At 37.5% G+C, this 19,899-nt stretch overlaps 1 protein-coding gene across 10 annotated transcripts in view; it reads left to right on the top strand.

Moving 5' to 3' along the window:
• Positions 1–16,668, top strand: part of NEK1 (NIMA related kinase 1) — a 224,060-nt gene extending 207,392 nt beyond the window's left edge. For all 10 annotated transcript variants that reach the window (XM_036855394.1, XM_036855395.1, XM_036855392.1 and 7 more), the window contains one exon: positions 15,434–16,668. In XM_036855394.1, coding sequence (XP_036711289.1) covers positions 15,434–15,447 — 14 coding nt within the window. In that variant the 3' untranslated portion in view covers positions 15,448–16,668. The remainder of the gene's footprint in view (positions 1–15,433) is intronic.
• Positions 16,669–19,899: the final 3,231 nt, after the last annotated feature.

Below are 19,899 nucleotides of genomic sequence, written 5' to 3'. Positions count from 1 at the left end.
CTTTATTAAAAGCTATTAAAGTTACAAATGTTCTTCCCCTTGAATTGGTCAAGAGCGCTAAGCATGGGACCTAGAGACCAGAGTTACAGTCCCGGCTCTGACAGGCTGGTCGCAGGACACAAGGTGATTCATTTTGCCTCGAGTTTGTTTCCTTTGCTGTCAGATGGCGCATGACCTCCAATCTCATGCACTGTGGTGGGTTTTCAGAGTGTTTATGGAGGCCCCCGTGGGCCTGGCACTTCATTTCTGCGGCCACTGAAGGGCACGGTCTGTGCTTACGTGTTGTGTACAGTTTCCTTGGGAGATGAGACAGATAGATAGGAAAGGAAGTGTAAAACTATACATAGAAGTGCTCATTCTGAAATGTTTTCAGTGCAGTAGGAATTAGAGAAGGGAGATCAAACTGGGAAAAATGGAAAGAAACGTAGAGGGCGTGACTTGTAGGGAAAAGAACAAACCAGCGATTCATGTGTGTTAGGGTTAGACTGACTGTATTAGGAGCTTCCTGTTGAGAATTAGTCTTTGTGATTGACACTGTGAAATGTGTAAGGCACATGGAGGAAACCAGTGAAGGTTTCTGAAGTGAAAGGACTGACAGAGTGGAAGAGGCAGCGGGAGCACCTGATGGAAACGGTAAGGCAGTAGGCATGAGTTGGTGAGGACCCGGACTTCGTGTTCAGAGGGGTGTTCAGTTCAGGTATTTCAGAGCCAGGGTTTTATTAAAATATTTGACATTTTGACTAATGAAAAATTAAGTCTGCTAAAATCACAACTCAAGAATGCTTTTTATTTTGGGAGAAACTTTATGGTTATGTAGACTTATTTACATTAACTGTAAGCTCAGCAAAAAATGTTTCTTGAGTTGCTTTAATGGAAGTAAAAGTCTTGTTAAAATTCTAATAGTTATCGTTAAATTGAAACTAGAAAATATTCAGGTAGAGTAAGTACTCTTTTTTTTTTAATTTATTTATTTTATTTATTTATTTTTGGCTGCGTTGGGTCTTCGTTGCTGCGCGCAGGCTTTCTCTAGTTGCGGCGAGCGGGGGCTACTCTTTGTTGCAGTGTGCGGGCTTCTCATTGTGGTGGCTTCTCTTGTTGCAGAGCACGGGCTCTAGGTGCGCAGGCCTCAGTAGTTGTGGCACACGGGCCCAGTAGTTGTGGCTCGCAGGCTCTAGAGTGCAGGCTCAGTAGTTGTGGCGCACAGGCTTAGTTGCTCTGCGGCATATGGGATCTTCCCAGACCAGAGCTCAAACCCGTGTCCCCTGCATTGGCAGGCGGATTCTTAACCACTATGCCACCAGGGAAGCCCAGTAAGTACTCTTATAGCTTCAGACCCCACTGCATTTTCATTACTTTTCTTCTTAAGCTAACAGAATAACTGCCAAGGAGTAGTTCAGGCCATTAGCAGCAAGGAACAGATTGAATGTAAACCAGTCCTTTTTGTAAGCCAGCAGTTAGTGCTGCCTGTGTGCTTCACTATGTAGTAGTTCAGATTATCAGAAATAGGCACAAACAGAATCATGTTTTATGCTTATGGTGTGGTTGCTATGAAACCTATCAGTAAAAACTTAAGGGAGCTCTTCTTTATTAAAAAAAATGCCAAAGGACAATAAAGTAATTCCAGTTTGGGGAAAAAATATAAGAACGTACTTATCCAAATAAATGTTTAGTGTCTTCAAAGCAGAGATACAGACTTATTCTAATGAAGGTATTCCATTACACAAAATATCTTGAAACTTCTCTTTCAGAAATTCCCTGACAGCTTATATACCAGATTCTTTTGATTGTCTTTCTTCATACAAGTCTATTCTGAGAGCATTTAATTTTTTTGGAAAAAGCTTAAAGTTACTTGCAACCAAGTTTAGTGAATGAAGTGGGTAATCAAGATAAATGATATGTGATCTTTTTAAGTAACTTACCATGCAGTAATGAGCCTAATTTGTATAATCAGTTTGTAAACTGATCTAGAATATTTTGAACAAGAATTCATTTCTAAAAATATTTGTCAAAAATTAATACTATTACTTTAAAGGTATGATTTGTAGACTAGAGTCAAGGATTTAAAGTGTTGATGCGTAATTTTGGCAGTATAAATTTTCATAAGATTTATTTATATTCCATCTCGTTCCCCCAGAAAACGTTTAACGACATTATATATAGTACAATGTATATATATGTGTGTGTGTGTGTGTGTATACACACACACACACACAGAAAAAACTGAAATTAAGTTAGAAACAAGTGTTTGGGAAAGTCAACATATCAGGCAAATGAATACCTCAGGCAAATGAGTGCAAGCAATATAATATTAAGCCAAGTTGAAGTAGGAACAGAAAGTTCATGGTCAAAGGGTCTCTACAATTTGGGAAAATAATTCACAAATTTGGTGCTGAGATTTGTAGCAAAGCAGGAAACCTAACTAATTACTTGAGACAAAATATGTTCGTTACTCAGAGGACAGCTCTTTTTGGTATTGAAACAAAAGAAAAATGTCCAGTGATTCTTTTAAAAAGGGGACTATGATACAGTGTTCCTCAAACTCGGGTAACATGTGGAGTCCTCTAAAGGGGAAAATACTTTGTCAGACTCCAAGAATCTAAGTCCATAGACCGCAGTGAAAAACTCAAGTCTTAGTCTTTGCAAATGTCTGTCAGTTGTGTTTATTACTATAAAACATGGGGTTTTTTTATATATATAAAAAAATATTTTTATCAAAACGAATATATGAAATATAAACATTATCTGGAACTTGTATATTCCTGATTCAATTGAAATCTTGGACACCATTTTATAAAACAGTCCTGTTATGGCCTGAAAACATTCTCAGTAACTTTTACAATATTTGGATTTCATAGGAGCCTTTCTCATAATATGGCATGTGGAAGTTAATGGCATGAGGCCAGAAAAATGATTGCATTTGAGTGGATCTGTGGAGAGTATCAGACTAGCTCTGTTCATACTCAGACTGCGTCCTTCAGGCAGTTCTCACAAGTATCGTTTCAAGATGCTTTTCATAAGTAGTCAGCAACAGTGTGCTTGGGAGTTAGCGTTGCTTGACAGGTATTTGGAAAACTTGCCCCTTCCATGGAGAAAAAGCACAGTCAGCTGAGCCACGAGGTAGAATTGACACCGTCCTGTGAGAGCTGAGTGGTTTCAGAAGGACACATGCCTACACAGAAGGCCATTCCCCTGCAAAGCACCACCAATCATGCCGGCTAATGCACTCCTCAAGAAGCAGTACCAGGTTTTCTCTACCACACAAATGAAAGGGCACGAGGACCCCGAGTTCTGGATCATAAAGCCTGCAGTAATTCCTTTAGCCTGGAAAAAAATGTAAAGCAGCTAAACGTATCAACTCACTAAGCTGGTTGTAAAATGTATATTGAATTCTCTAAATCAGCCATCCCCAACTTTTATGGTGCCAGGGACCGGTTTCATGGAAGACAGTTTTTCCACAGAGTGGGGAGTGGGGTGGGAATTGTTTGGGGATGGTTCAAGCCCGTTACATTTATTGTGCATGTTATTTCTATTATTATTACATTGTAGTATATAATGAAATAATTATACAACTCACCATAATGCAGAATCAGTGGGAGCCCTGAGCTTGTTTTCCTGCAACTAGATGGTCCCATTTGGGGGTGATAGGAGACAGTGACACCTAAAGTGTGTTGCTTATGTCCAGTCTACCCCATTAGATGCAGCTTAATTGTCACTTGCCACTCACTGATAGGGTTTTGATATGAGTCTGCAAGTAACTGATATATGATGGTCTCTGTGCAGTCAAACCTCTCTGCTAATGATGATCTGTATTTGCAGCCACTCCCCAGTGCTAGCATCACTGCCTCAGCTCCACCTCAGATCATCAGGCATTAGATTCCCATAAGGAGTGCGCGACCTAGATCCCTTGCGTGCACAGTTCACAGTAGGGTTCGCGCTCCTGTGAGAATCTAATGCCACCGCTGATCTGACAGGAGGCGGAGCTCAGGTGGTAATGTGAACGATGGGGAGCGGCTGTAAATACAGATGAAGCTTCACTGGCCCACCACTCACCTCCTGCTGTGCGGCCCGGTTCCTAACAGGCCATGGACCGGTACCTGTCCGTGGCCTGGGGGTTGGGACCCCTGCTCTAAATAAATTAACTTGCTGTTTTGTATTGTTCATCATATGACACTTAAATGTTAGACAGTGATTGGATTTAGAATAACTAATTTAAAGTCCTTTTTTTAAAAATGAAGGTCATGCATTTATTCTTTTTTTACTGAAGTATAGTTGATTTACAATACTATATTAGTTTCAGGTGTACAGCACAGTGATTCATTATTTTTACAGGTTATACTCCATTAAAAGTTATTAGAAGATAATGGCTATAATTCCCTTGCTGTACAATATATCCTTGTTTCTTATATATTTTATACAGAGTAGCTTGTATCTCTTAATCCCATGCCCCTAATTTGCCCCTCCCCCCCTTCCCTTTCCCCTTTGGTAGCCACTAGTTTGTTTACTGTATCTGTGAGTCTGTTTCTTTTTTGCATGTATATTCATTTGTATTATTTTTAAAGATTCCAAAGTAAGTGGTATCATGCACTATTAGGCTTTCTCTGTGTGACTACTTTCACTAAGCATAATATTCTCTAGGTCCATCCGCGTTGCTGCAAATGGCAGGATTTCATTCTTTTTTATGGCTGAGTACTATTCCATTGTATATATGTACCACATCGTCTTTATCCATTCATCTGTTGATGGACGTTTAGTTTGCTTCCATATCTTGACTATTGTAAATAATGCTGCTATGAACATTGGGGTGCATGTATCTTTTTTGAATCAGTGTTTTTGTTTTTTTCAGGATATATACCCAAGAATAGAATACTGGATCATATGGTAGTTCTATTTTTAGTTTTTTTCCATAATGACTGCACCAATTTACATTCCCACCAACAGTGTACAAGGGTTCCGTTTTCTCCACATCCTCTCAGACATTTGTTATTTGTGGGCTTTTTGGTGATGGCAGGTGATGAGGTGATATCTCATTTTGATTTGCATTTCTCTAATAATTAGTGACGTTGGACATCTTTTCATGTGTGTTAGCCATCTGTATGTCTTTGGAAAATGTCTAGTCAGGACTTCTGCCCATTTATTTCTTTATTTATTTGTTTTTTAATTTATGGCTGCATTGTGTCTTAGTTGTGGCCCACGGGGGTCTTCATTGAGGTGTGTGGGATCTTCCATTGCGGCGCAGGCTCTTTCTTGTGGCATGCAGGCTTCTCTCTAGTTGTGGCACGCAGACTCCAGAGTGCACGGACTCTGTAGTTTGCGGCACATGGGCTCTCTCACTGGGGCACACGAGCTCAGTAGGTGTGGTGCACGGGCTTAGTTGCCCCATGGCATGTGGGATCTTAGTTCCCTCACCAGGTATCAAACCCACGTCCCCTGCATTGGAAGGCAAATTCTTTACCACTGGGCTACCAGGGAACTCCCTCTTCTGCCCATTTTTTTTTTTTTAAAGTTTTAATTTATTGATTGATTGATTGCTTGATTGCTATGTTGGGTCTTCGTTTCTGTGCTAGGGCTTTCTCTAGTTGCGGCAAGCGGGGGCCACTCTTCATCGCAGTGCGCGGGCCTCTCACTATCGTGGCCTCTCTTGTTGCGGAGCACAGGCTCCAGACGCGCAGGCTCAGTAGTTGTGGCTCACGGGTCTAGTTGCTCCGCGGCATGTGGGATCTTCCCAGACCAGGGCGCGAACCCGTGTCCCCTGCATTAGCAGGCAGATTCTCAACCACTGTGCCACCAGGGAAGCCCTCTGCCCATTTTTGATTAGGTTGTTTTTTGGTTTTGGTTTTGGGTTTGTTTTATATTGAGTTGTATGAGCTGTTTATATACTTTGGATATTAATCCCTTATTAGTCATATCATTTGCAATATTTTCTCCCATTCCAAAGTTTGTGTTTTCGTTTTGCTGGTGGTTTCCTTTGCTGTGCAAAAAGCTTCTAAGTTTAATTAGGTCCATTGGTTTATTTTTGCTTTTATTTCTTTTGCCTTAGGAGATGGATCCAAAAAATTATTGCTGTGATTTATGTCAGCAGTGCTCTGTGTTCTCTTCTATGAGTCTTACGGTTTCAGGTTTAACATTTAGGTTTTTAATCCATTTTGAGTTTATTTTTGTATACGGTGTGAGGAAATGTTCTAATCTCATTCTTTTACATGCAGCTGTCCAATTTTCCCAGCACTACTCCTTGAAGAGAATGTCTTTCTCCATTATATGTTCTTACCTCCTTTGTCATAGATTAATTGACCATAGGTGTGCGGGTTTGTTTTTGGGCTCTCTGTTCTGTTACAGCGATCTATATGTCTGTTTTTGTGCCAACACCACACTGTTTTGATTACTGTAACTTTGTAGTAGACAGTAAGTCCCCTACATATGAGTGAGTTCTGTTCTGAGAGCGCATTCGTAAGTCCAATTTGTTCATAAGTCCAACAAAGTTAGCCTAGGTACCCAAATAACACAGTCGGTTATATAGTACTGTACCGCAATAGGTTTATAATACTTTTCACACAAATAATATGTAAAAAACAAAGAAACACAAAAAATAAAACATTTTTAATCTTACAGTACAGTACCTTGAAAAGTACAGTAGTGCAGTACAACAGCTGGGATACCGGGGTGGCATCGAGTGAACAGGCAAGAAGAGCTACTGACTGGAGGAGGGAGAGGAGGTGGGAGATGGTAGAGCTGCAGTATCGTCAGCAATAGGAGACAGAGGACAAGCTGCAATTTCACTCACGCCTGACGCTGATGGCACAGGTTCTGCTTCCTTGCTGGATTCAGTTCTATCTACCCTCTTAAAAAAACGATCCAATGATGTCTGTGTAGTAGCTCTTTTTTTCTCATCGTAGATGACATGGTAGCACTGGATTGCATTCTGAACGGCTGCTGCGACCTTTGTGTACCATTCTATGTTTGGGTCCTGAGCCTCAGAGACTAACAGTGCTTCCTCAAATAAAGAAAATCCCCTTGCCATTTATTGCATCGTGAATCTCTTCAGTTCTTCAGTTACTTCTTCTTCCTCTTGTAGCTCCACTCTCAATTATTTTCACTTTTCTTTCCATCGTTATCGCTTGGCACTTCTTAGCCATACCAGCTACACACCGCTGCCTTTACGTGTGCTTCCTGGGCTTGAAATAAAGATACTGTGTTACTGTACTCTATACAGTACTGTACAGTAACGTACACAAAAGCACAACCACTTGTAGAGGATGCATGCATGTGACAGTGTACACCAGACATGCGAACTAACTTATGTGATAGGACATGAGAATGCACATTTGCATCTTTGAAAGTTTGCAACTTGAATGTTCGTATGTAGGAGACTTCCTGTAGTCTGAAGTCTGGGAGGGAGATAGCCTCCAGCTTTGTTTTTTTTTTCCTCAAGATTGCTTTGGCAATTCAGGATCTTTTGTGGTTCCATATGAATTTTTGGATTATTTGTTCTAGTTCTGGGGAAAATGTCATGGGTATTTTGATAGGGATTGCATTAAATCTGTAGACTGCTTTGGCTAGTATGCCATTTAACAATAGTAGTTCTTCCAATCCAAGAGCACAGGATATCTTTTTATTTCTTTGTATTATCTTAAGTTTCCTTCATGACTATTTTACAGTTTTCAGTGTATAGGTCATTCACCTCCTTGGTTAAGTTTATTCCTATGTATTTTATTCTTTTTGATGTGATTTTAAACAGGATTTTTTTTTCTCTTTCTGATGATTCATTATTAGTGTATAGAAAAGCAACAGATTTCTATGTGTTAATCTTGTATCCTGCAACTTTGCTGAATTCATTTATTAGTTCTAATAGTTTTGGGGGGGAGACTAGGGTTTTCTTATATAAAGTATCATGTCATCTGCAAGAAGTGATAGTTTTACTTCTTCCCTTCCAATTTGGATGCCTTTTATTTCTTTTTCTTGTCTGATTGCTGTGGCTAGGGCTTCTAACACTATGTAAAATAGAAGTGGCAAGAGTGGACATCCTTGTCTAGTTCCTGAGTATAGAGGAAAAGCTTTCAGCTTTTCACTGTTGAGTGTGATATTAGCTGTGGGTTTGTCATAAATGGCCCTTATTATGTTGAGATGTGTTCCCTTTATACATACTTTGATGGAAATTTTTATCATGAATGGATGTTGAATTTTCTCAAATGCTTTCTGCACCTATTGAGATGATCATGTGATTTTTTTATGCCTCCCTTTGTTAATGTGGTGCTGTCACATTCATAGATTTGCAAATATTGAACCATCCTTGCATCCTGAGAATAAATCCAACATGATCGTAGTGTATGATCCTTTTTATATATTTTTGGATTTGGTTTGCTAATATTTTGTTGAGGAGTTTTGCATCTATATTCATCAAAGAGATTGGCCTGTAACTTTCTTTTCCTGTAGTGCCTTTGTCTGGTTTTGGTATCAGGGTAATGGTGGCCTCATAGAATAAATTTGGGAGCATCCCATCCTCTTTAATTTTTTGGAATAGTTTGTGAAGGATAGCTATTATTTCTTTATATGTTTGGTAGAATTTCCCTGTGAAGCCCTCTGGTCCTGGACTTTTTTTGGCTGGGAGGTTTTCTTTATTACAAATTCAGTTTCACTACTAGTGATTGATCTGTTCAAATTGTTTCTTCTTGATTCAGTCTTGGCAGGTTGTGTGTTGCTAGGAATTTGTCCATTTCTTCTGTCCAATTTGTTGGCGTATAACTGTTCATAGTATTATGATTTTTTGTTACCTCTGTGGTATCGGTTGTTGTTTCTTCACTTTCATTTTGTTTATTTGGGTCCTCTTTTTTTTTCTTTGTGAGCCTGGCTAAAGGTTTATCAACTTTGTTTATCTTATTAAAAATCAACTCTTAGTTTCATTAATCTTTTCTTTTTTTTTTTTTTTTTTGGTCTTTATTTTATTTATTTCCTTTATGTTTTTTCGTACCTTCTGCTGACTTTGGGCTTTGTTTGTACTTCTTTTTCTAGTTCCTTTAGGTGGTAGTTTAGGTTGTGTTTTTGAAGTTTTTCCTATTTCTTGAGGGAGGCCTGTATCCCTATGAACTTTCCTCTTAGAACTGCTTTTGCTGCATCCAGAAGGTTTTGGAATGTTGTGTTTTTATTTTCATTTGTCTTTAGGTGTTTTCTGATTTCCTCTTTGATTTCTTCATCGACCCATTGGGTTTTTAGTAGCATGGTGTTTGGTCTTCATGTGTTTGTTCTTTTCCCTGTTTTCTTTCTGTAATTGATGTATGGCTTGATATAATTTCTATCCTCCTAAATTTGTTGGAGCTTGTTTTGTGGCCTAGCATGTGATCTATCCTGGAGAATGTTCCATGTGCACTTGAAAAGAATATGTACTCTGCTGTTTTTGGATGTAAAGTCCTATAGAGATCTGTTAAGACCAACTAGTCTATTGAGCTATTTAAGACCACTGTTGCCTATTGACTTTCTGTCTGGATGATCTGTCCATTGATGTAAGTGGGGTGTTAAAGTCCCCAACTATTATTGTAGCATTGTCAATTTCTCCCTTTATGTCTGTTAGTTTTTGCTTTATATATTTAGGTGCTCCTATATTGGGTGCGTGTATGTTAACTAATGTAATATCCTCTTCTTGTATTGATCCGTTTATTGTTATAGTGTCTTTCTTTATCTTTCTTTATGGCCTTTGTTTTAAAGTCTATTTTTGTCTGATATATGTATTGCTACCCCCACTTTCTTATCATTTCCATTTGCATGAAATGTCTTTTTCCATCCCCTCACTTTCAATCTGTGTTTGCTTTTAGCCCTGAAGTGAGTCTCTTGTAGGGAGCATATTGAAGGGCCTTGGTTTTTGGGGTTTTTTTAAATCTAATCAGCTACCCTATGTGTTCTGATGAGAGCATTTAATCCATTGATATTTAAAGTACTTAATTGATAGGTATGTACTTACTGCCATTTCTTACTGTTTTCTGGCTGTTGTAGTTCTTCTCTGTTAATTTCTTCCCTTATGGTTTGATGATTTTCTTTAGTGGTATGCTTTGTTTCTTTCTTTTTGATTTTTGTATATCTATTGTAGGGTTTGATTTGTGGTTACCATGGGATTTATATATGTTGGCATGTTGACCCATAATTATATTTACTTGTTTTAAACTGCTAGTCATTTAAGTTCAAATGTATTCCAAAAGAGCTACATTTTTTACTCCATCTCCCACATTTTGTGTTTTTTATGTCATATGTTACATATTCATGCTTATCCCTTAACTGTTCATTGTAATTATCGTTGCTTTTAACATTTTTTTTGTCTTTCAACCTATGTACTGGCTTAAGTGGTTGATCTTCAATCCTTACCATATATTTGCTTTTCCTAGTGGGATTTTCCCTTTCTTATATGTTTTTACTTCTTTTCCATTTAGAGGAGACAGTTCAACATTCTTACTAGAGTCAGTTTAGTATTGCTGTACTTGTTTAATTTTTGCTTGTCGGAGAAATTCTTTCTCTCTCCTTCTATTCTAAATGATAATCTTTCTGAGTAGAGTGTCCTGGGTTGCAAGTTTTTCCCTTTCAGCACTTTGAATATATATTGCCACTCCCTTCTGGCCTGCAAAGTTTCTGCAGAGAATTCGGCTGATAGCCTTATTGGGGGTTCCCTTTTATATAACTCTTTGTTTTTCTCTTGCTGCCTTTAGAATCCTCTCTTTATCTTTAACTTTTGCCATTTTAATTATGATAGGTCTTTGTGTGGGTCCATTTGGGTTCATCTTATTTGGAACCTCTGTGCTTCCTGTACCTGGATATCTATATTCTTCTACAGGTTTGGGAATTTTTCAGCCATAATTTCCTCAAATACATTTTTGATCCCCTTCTCTCTCTCTTCTCCTTCTGGGACCCCTATAATGTGAATGTTGGAACACCTAATGCTATCTCAAAGATCTCTTAAACAAATTTTTTTAAATGAAAGCAATTTTTCTTTCTCTTGTTCTGATTGGGTGGTTTCCATTGTTCAGTTATACCTTCCAGATCAGTTGTGCAGTCTTCTGTATCACTTAGTGATTCATTTCCTTATAGTGTGTTTTTATTTCAGCTGTTGTAATATTCATTTCTCATTGGCCCTTTTCTATATTTTCTAGTTCTTCATTAAAATGTTCAGTGTTTAGATCAATTCTTTTCCCTAATTCAGTTAACATTTTCTTCACTAATGTTTTGAATTTTTTATCTGGAAAATTATTTATTTCTGTTTCATTATTTATCCAGAGTTTTCTCTTACTCCTTGAATTGAGAGCAGTTCCTCTGCCTTTTCTTTCTTTTTTTTTTCTATTTTTAATTTTTTATTGAGTGTAGTTGATTTACATTGTTGTTTTAATTTCTGCTGTACAGCAAAGTGGTTCGGTTATACATATATATATGCATTCTTTTTTTATATTCTTTTCCATTATGGTTTATCCCTGGATATTGAATATAGTTCCCTGTGCTGTACAGTAGGACCCTGTTGTTTATCCATTCTATATATAATAGTTTGCATCTGCTGACCCAAAATTCCTAATCCATCCCTCCTCACCACCCCATCTTGGCAACCACATGGCTGTTCTCTATGTCTGTGAGTCTGTTTCTGTTTTGTGGATAAGTTCATGTGTGTCATATTTTAGATTCCACATATAAGTGATATCATATGGTACCACTTGAGTAAGTGCCAACAGTGGCACCTGCTACCCCACCCGGCTCTGCCTCAGGCCTGGGTCACCTCTGTGTCCCAAGGTTCAGTCTCTTCCCCAGTCCTTGCTGCCCCAGTTCCAGTGCAACACTGTGGCTTGGAGTGAATGGGGCTGGAGAATTGGCTGTGCTCGGGCTGGGGTTGTGTGATGAGGTGGTCCCGGGAAGAGCCTCAGCCGTTAGAGCACACCTCTCTCTGCCCTGCCTCTGGGGCCAACACTCGAGATCCTCACGACTGGACTCCAGGCTTCTCCAGCCCTTGTATTTGTCACAGCATCTTCCAGCCAGCCAACAGGGCTTGTGTCCTCTGTCTAGGACCCCATGACTGGGACCCCCAGTCTATGGCTCGACCCACTTACTCCCCAAGGCAAGTGTCCATCACTGCAATCTCCCTTTTCCTCTGAGTCCCCTCCCAGGGGCACAGGTCACGACCCAATCTCTCTTTTTCCCGTCATAGCAGATTCTCTGAGATCTTTCTTACAGCCTTGGTTGTACAGCAATCCGGCTAGTTTCCAGTTCGTTTTCAGTGCGAATTGTTCCACATGTAGATGTATTTTTAATGTGTTCCTGGTGGGGGTGATGGTGAGCTCCACATCCTCTTACTCTGCCATCTTGATCTCTCCCTTTAGAGTCCTTCTTATTCGAAATTCTTATACTGCAGATCTAGCTCTCTTTCCCCAGACTGTCGTCTTTTAGGTCACATCTTAGGAGATAACAGTAAAACCATGTCATCTGCATATGGTGCTTAGACACTTTTATTTTCTGTGTTGGTGGTGGGTAATGAGGGAGGGAATGAATAACGATATCTAGTACACCCAATAGTGGTATCAGGGTCAATAAGTTAGAAGTTAAAAAGATTTTCTACAACACATTTCTGTTTTATTTAATCAGAAATTATGTGAGTCCTCAAAAGACAGCCTGAACTATACAACACCCCCATACTGTCACAGTGCAGGTGTGGTGAGCACCTACTCTATACAACTCCCTCATATCGTCACATTGCAGATTTGCTAAGTGCCTACAGGTGTAGCGATTGGTAAAATTAATGCCACTTAGTCTTTAGCTAGGTACTAGCTAGGCTAGAGTCAGAGATCAAATAGAGATAGTACAATGTGTGAACTGCTTTATATTATTTCTAAAAAATTTATTCTTTAAGGAGAGGAGGAGCCAACTGTAGACAGTGATAGAATGGCAAAGGCCAGCAGCACGTCCTCGTGTAGAACATTGATCTTAGCAGTCCAAGCTTGTAAACGTCTAAGAAGGAAACAAAGACCTTCCTTCTACATTTATTTTAGATAGAATATTGTGCTATTTATGTGATGGGATTCTGTACACCAGTTATAGTGAAGGAATGAAATTTTCATCTATCACTTGGATAAGCCCCACCAATATGATGAGTTGAATAAGTAGTACATGATACCATTTATATAATATTTAAAAACAATTTCATTTAAATGTGCATATATGTAATAAAAATTAAAAGCCATGGGAAGGAAGGGCACACATCAATTTCAGGATACTGATAACACCCCTCAGGAGGAGGAGAAGGCAGTAAGATGGGAAAAGGGTGCTCTCTCTCTTTAATGTGTTTTTCTTGAATCAATTATCCAAACCAGTGTGGCCAAAAGTTAACTTTTACTAATTCTAGATATTAGGTACCTGTGTGTTCATTAGTTTATTCTCTGTACTTTTCTGTTTGAAACAGTTTGTCATTGTAAAAAAATAAGTAAATTATAGTACACAGCAATAAGTGTAACACTGAAAGCAAAAAAAATATGTTGCATAAAGTGATGGTCCAGCTATATTGGAAGAAATAAAAGTGTCAGGATAATTCTTCCCAGGGGAGAGGACGTCAGAGCTGGATTTTGAAAGATAAGTGAGGATTTATCCCCCAAGGCATATGTCTACTTGTACATAGAGGGGTGCCAGCTGTTGTACTACAGGAACTGTAAACTCTTCAGTGTTACTAGAGCATATATTATGGGGACAGCTGGGGAAGATGGGCAATGGAAGTAGACAAGGCTAGAAGTACTTAAAAGGCCAGATCTGAAGGGCACTGCAGTCCACATAAGGAGCACAGGTTCTGTCGTGAGCCTGTGGGGAGCTCGTGAGGGGTTTCAAGCAGTGCAGTGATTAGAGATGACACTTCGATTTTAACGGACGAGCTCTTTCTGGAGTGTGAAGATAGTGACTGTTATGTAAGGTTAAATTAAGCAGTCTGTTTAAGTCACTCCACCGTGTTTTTCTAGACTAATGAAAAATTGGAGATAACTAGAATGTCTATAAATACAAATGGTTAATTTAAATACGCCATATCTGTAAAGAAAATACTACACAGCCATTGAAACTGACATGGAATATATCTATGATTTATTCATTTTCAACATTTTATTGTAAAATTCTTATCATATGAAAATGTTGAAAAAACTTCAGTTACCACCCATATGCCCACCATCTAGAGTCTTCCATTAACATTTTATAATCTTGCTTTATCACTTATTTGTCCATCTTTCCATCCATTATGTGTTTTAAAGGGAAAAACTCGAGTCTCAGAACTGCATCTTGTTGTAATTTTTTTTTTCACACACACACACTGTATTTTATTTTTACAAGAGACAAATAGACTGACACCAAGCATTGTACATGGATGACCACAACAAAAGCAACAACGATTGCAATTACCAAACATGAAACACACTCATACTATGTCATAATATTGACATTCAGTCCAGTAATCCTCCACTGTAACAGCTCCTTTACTTTGCAGTGAAAATTGATTTGTATATTCTTTGCCTCTGAGTCCTTGTGGGATTTTTTTTTTTAATTCAAACAGAAAGTCACAAAAATTATACTCATCCTCATCAGTTCACTCAGTCCCATGTAATTAATTTTTTTTTTCATCTTGATCTTTTGTTAGCCCTTTTATGAGTTCATCAGTTTTTCATTAGAGTTCTGAAAATGCTTATTCATTCAGTTCAGCAGTACAGTCAGTTGCCAGAAACCTGTACTTGTCAGAGTCTTTTCCATGAATTTCTTGAAGATGAGACCCTTTTATAGGAACATATTTGCAAAAGCATCAGAGTACACCCAGAACTGTCTGTAAATGACAAAAGACTTAAAAATGACCACGGTTAAAGATTTGATGTAAGTTCATAATAATGCAGTTGACAAGAAAATTAGTTATTTCTGAGATATACATTTTAAAGTAATAACTAGGATTATGACTTATAACATTATACCAGAACATATAAGATTTTTAGAAATTTCATGTAATGTCTGAAACATTTATATTAGCATATTTCCATACAAATAACCCAATCAAAGTTTAGATTCTTCCATTAAAATTTTATAATCTTGCTTTATCACTTATTTGTCCATCTTTCCATCCATTATGTGTTTTAAAGGGAAAAACTCGAGTCTCAGAACTGCATCTTGTTGTAATTTTTTAAAACATATTTGGGTATGCATAGATAAGCAATCTGGGAAGATTTATATAAAACTATTACCTTTGGTTGTCTTTGGCTGATAGGTGATTTTTGCTTCCCACTTAATTCTTTATTGTAATGTCTGAATATTTCACATTGAGTGTGTGATATTGTACTAAAAACTACCTTTAAAACTACAGTAAGGCTCTTTTCCTTTAGTGTGACAGAGAATGAGTTTTTTACTAAGTAAATACATAGAGCTTGATTTGCAATGAGTGAATTAAATTTTTTTCTTTTTTGTACAGATAATGATGAATAATCCTCAGAACATTCTTTAATCCTCAGCGGAATGAAAGCATTTAAACTTTGGCTCATCAGAATAACAAGCTTCAGTGGGAAATGTAGCGATTTTTTATAAATGAAATATTAGATTTAAAATGGGCATACTGATTGCATGAAAATGATGGAGAAACATGCCATTTTTCAATCAAGATTCTAGTTTTTTATCTATTTTATTTTGTTGAGTTCTATAGTCATCTCCTACAGAATATATACTTTATTAAATGTTCCAACCAAAGTGTAAGACACAGTGATCCAGACTGGACTTAATGGCTTTGAAGAAGATGTACCATGCAGCAAGGTAATTTTTACTTTCAGCAAATGTCTTTAAGTTGAAAGAATAACTTCTGTTGTGAAAGACTTGCCTTTGCTTTTTCAATTACGCATTTAAGCATGACCCTTTTTTCTGTCTACTTGTTTTCATGGCCAGCAATTCTGGATTAAATAACCTTGTCGAGGGCTCTATTTAAATCTTAACATTTCGAAGATGGAACTTTTAGCCTTAAAGTTTATATTCTCAGTCCTTTTTCAACCAGTGTGTCTCCTGAACTAGCTGAATGGAAACAGGCTATAAAAACAGTCTTAGAAGTCATTGAAAAATTTGATTACGAGAAAATAGCAAAAATATATTCCCTGATATTTAAAAAGTTGGTTAATTACTTTTGTTTCTTTTTGAGGACCAGAACAAGGAAGACTATATCTAAAAATTAGTCTCTGAATTTTAACATTGATCTAGCATATAGCATAAAGTTGCCCTTTTGGTTTTCAGCTTCCTCTCATGCATGTGCTTTTTAATTGAGGTTCAAAAGGAGAAAGGAATCATTTTTATTTTGACAGTGTGACAGTTTTGGTAACTAGTATTGCAAAGGGGGGAAATGTTTACCTTTTCAATACCATTATGAGAAAATTTTGTTAGGTCATTAAGACAATGGTCACACAGCTTCAGTTGCAATATGCCAGGTATTACATCATTAGAGATGTCTGAAGTCCAGATGCTTTTAGTAATAAAAGCAGAATTTTGGAAACTCTGAGAACAAAGAAGCCTTATTGGCATAATCTGTGGTTTCAACAGTAAAATCGTATGTTGCAGCACTATCAGTAGTATGCTGAATTAATTATGTATATTATTTCTAATATCCAAAGCTAAATACTTGATTTTATATGTTTGTTTATTTTATGATATTACTATTAAATTTTTACTATCTACCTGATGTACACTATTGGTTGTCTTTTATTTATTAGCACTGTTATTAATAGAATGCTTTTACAGAGAGCTGAGAATACTTTTGATTATTTTACCTGAACATTTTATTTTCTTTTTCAATAGAAGAATATTTGAATTCTGTACTTTAATTCTCTATAGTCCTAAATGATGATAATGATTTGTGGGAGTGAGTATTTTTAAATTCTTAACCTAGAAATGCAAGTAGGAGTATAACACAGTAGAAAGAGTTGTTTAGCCATATTTCAAAAGATGTCATCTATATAAGAATAGGGGTGACAAATAGGATATGTGCCATCTTCAGTCAATTGGTAGTGAGTGGCTCTGGGGCGTTATTATGGAAAGGTTTTCTGTGCCAGTGGTAAAGAGGGTTTTTATTGTTCAGTAAGGTCTGTTGTAGGTGTTGGAGGAGGAACGTGGAGGCATCTATAGATTCATAGAACGTTAGAGCGAGCGAGGGCTATCAGGATAATTTAGTATTATCTACATTTCTCAGACGAGGGCACTGAGTTGTCACATGAGTGAATTCACTTGTGTAGATGGCCAGGGTCAGACCAGTTCCTGGCCTTACCCTGTGCTATTACTTCCACATTCTTTTAAAATTTATCTCCTCTAGAGAGTGAAAAGGAATAGATTTAATAGGAAAAGGTACATTTAGCATTAATGCATTAAGAATTCTGCAGAGATGTTCTGTTTCTGGGAATAGCACACTATTCTAATTTACCTCGCTATTGAAAACAACTTTTAAATGTTAAATAAAGTTGGCTTGTTATCCATAAATTAGCACATACTCTACCCTTTATCACTTCATTGATGGATCTTTCAAGATTGCTTGTGTATGTGTGTGTTTAATATATACTTGAAAACAGAAGAGGTAAGAAGGTGAATTGCAAGGCCATCACTTTGGAGAAAGCCTCAACCCAGAGATGAATATTGGAGAGAAAATAAGCACTTTTAACTGGAACATATGTCCAGTGCCTCTCACTTGGGTAGAGTGGGCTCACGGAGCAAAGGTGCAAAAGGTAAGGCCAAGCATCCACCACACTGGAGAATCGTGTAGGAAACCCCGTGTCAAGGTGAGACTCCAGAAGGCTACATCCTCACAATCAGGGAGAACCCCAAACTCAGGGACTGTCAGAAGAGAAGAGGACCAAAAATCCCCTGGCAGTTGTAGCCACAAACCAGCCATCAACTGGTTTTGTATCTTGAGCAACAAAACCTGGGTGGGTTGGGGAATTTAGACTCAAACATAATTTAAGGTGGTTCCTGATTGGTAGTGCCTCGTGAACCCAGCAGAAGCCATTCCAGTGCCTGTCTGAAGGAAGGCACATTTCTTTTGTGTCTTGAAAAGCACCATAAATAAAATTTTAAGAGCAATGATAAACACAGAGTTAAAGATACAGTAGTACACAAGAAATCAAGACAGTGTAAGTGGGAAATAGCAGGAACAGGATATGCACAGACTTTAGATTTGGAATTATCAGAAATGTGTTATAAAGCAACTATATTTACTGTGTTTAAAGCTAAAAAGTGATGTAGATTTGAAGAACCAAATAGAATTCATTTACATGAAAAATGCAATAACCAAAATTTAAAAACCAAGTGGACATACTTGGCAACACACTGTATGTGGCAGGGAAGAGAATTAAAAAACTGGAAGAAATTATCCATAATAAAGCACACAGAGAGAAAAAGTTGGAAAGTATACAAGAGAAGGAAAGAGATTCAGTGGGAACGTCTAATGTATGTTTGATTGGAGTCCTAGAAAAAAAGAAAGGGGTAAAGTTATTCATAGAGATAAAGGCTGAGAATTTTTCCAAACTGTTGGAAGACTCCAGTCCACATATTGCAGATGCATAGTGAATTTCAAGCAGGATAAAGTAAGAGAAAAGCATGCCTGGTGTCTTCAAAGTAAAACTGTGTAACATCAAAGACAAAAAAAATTTTTTAAAGAAGTTGAAGATAAAAAAGGCATACTACCTTCAAAGGAATGTTAAAGACTGACAGTTGGTGTTTCAACAGTAGTAGTGAAACACTGAAATGGTATCTGTAATGTGCTGAAAGAAAATAATTGTCATTCCAAATTACATACGTAGTAAAAATGTCTCATGGGTGGATAAAAACGAATTCTGACTCCCACTGCTGGCCATGAAGAAGTAAAAGAGAGGGGATTTACCTTCCCACCTTTAACAACTCAAACACTGGACAAAATACATGAAGCAATGCTTCTCAGACAGTGGGAGACAGACAACAAAGGGAGACATATGCGGTAAACCATGTGATTGCCCAAGTTTACTGCATAGAAATAGCATGGACGTCAGGGGAGCAATAAAAAACCCAGGGTTCTTCCTAAATTGAGGATATAGAAGTTAGAATTTAGAGAGGTGAAAGCAGCCATAATTTGCACTGCAGAGTTCCAGAAAGCAGAGAGCTGCACAGAGGGGCTAGAAAATCTCCAAATATTTGTGAACTAAACACATCTTTTTTTAATTGAAGTATTTTTGATTTGCAATATTGTGTTAGTTTCTGATGTACAGCAAAATGATTTAGATATGTTTCAGGGATGGAAAAAGATATTTCATGCAAATGGAAATGACAAGAAAATGGGGTAGCAATACTCATATCAGACAAAACGGACTTTAAAACAAAGACCATAAAGGTAAAGGACACTACATAATGATAAATGGATAGATACAAGAAGAAGATATTACATTTATTAACATACATGCACCCAATATAGGAGAGGCTAAAAACATAAAACAAATACTAACATACATAAAGGGAGAAATTGACAGGAATACAAAAGTAGTATTAATAGTAGGAGACGTTAACACCCCACTAACAGCAGTGGACAGAACTTCCAGACAGAAAATCAATTAGGCAACAGAGATCCTAAATGAAACAATGGAACAGTTAGACTTAATTGATATTTTCAAGACATTGCATCCAAAAACAGTAGAATGCACATTCTTTTCAAGTGCACATGGCATATTCTCTAGGGTAGACAACATACTAGGACACAGAACAAGCCTCAACAAATTTAAGAGGATAGAAATCATTTCAATAATCTGTTTTGACCACAACAGCATGAAACTAGAAATCAACCACAGAAAGAGAAACAAGAAAAAAAGCAATTACATGGAGACTAAACAATATGCTAATTAAAAACCCAGTGGGTCAATGATGAAATGAAAGAGGAAACTTTAAAAT

This window comes from Balaenoptera musculus, chromosome 6 (assembly GCF_009873245.2).
Source record: "Balaenoptera musculus isolate JJ_BM4_2016_0621 chromosome 6, mBalMus1.pri.v3, whole genome shotgun sequence".
Classification (NCBI taxonomy): domain Eukaryota; kingdom Metazoa; phylum Chordata; class Mammalia; order Artiodactyla; family Balaenopteridae; genus Balaenoptera; species Balaenoptera musculus.
This window is presented reverse-complemented; position numbering and strand designations above follow the sequence as displayed.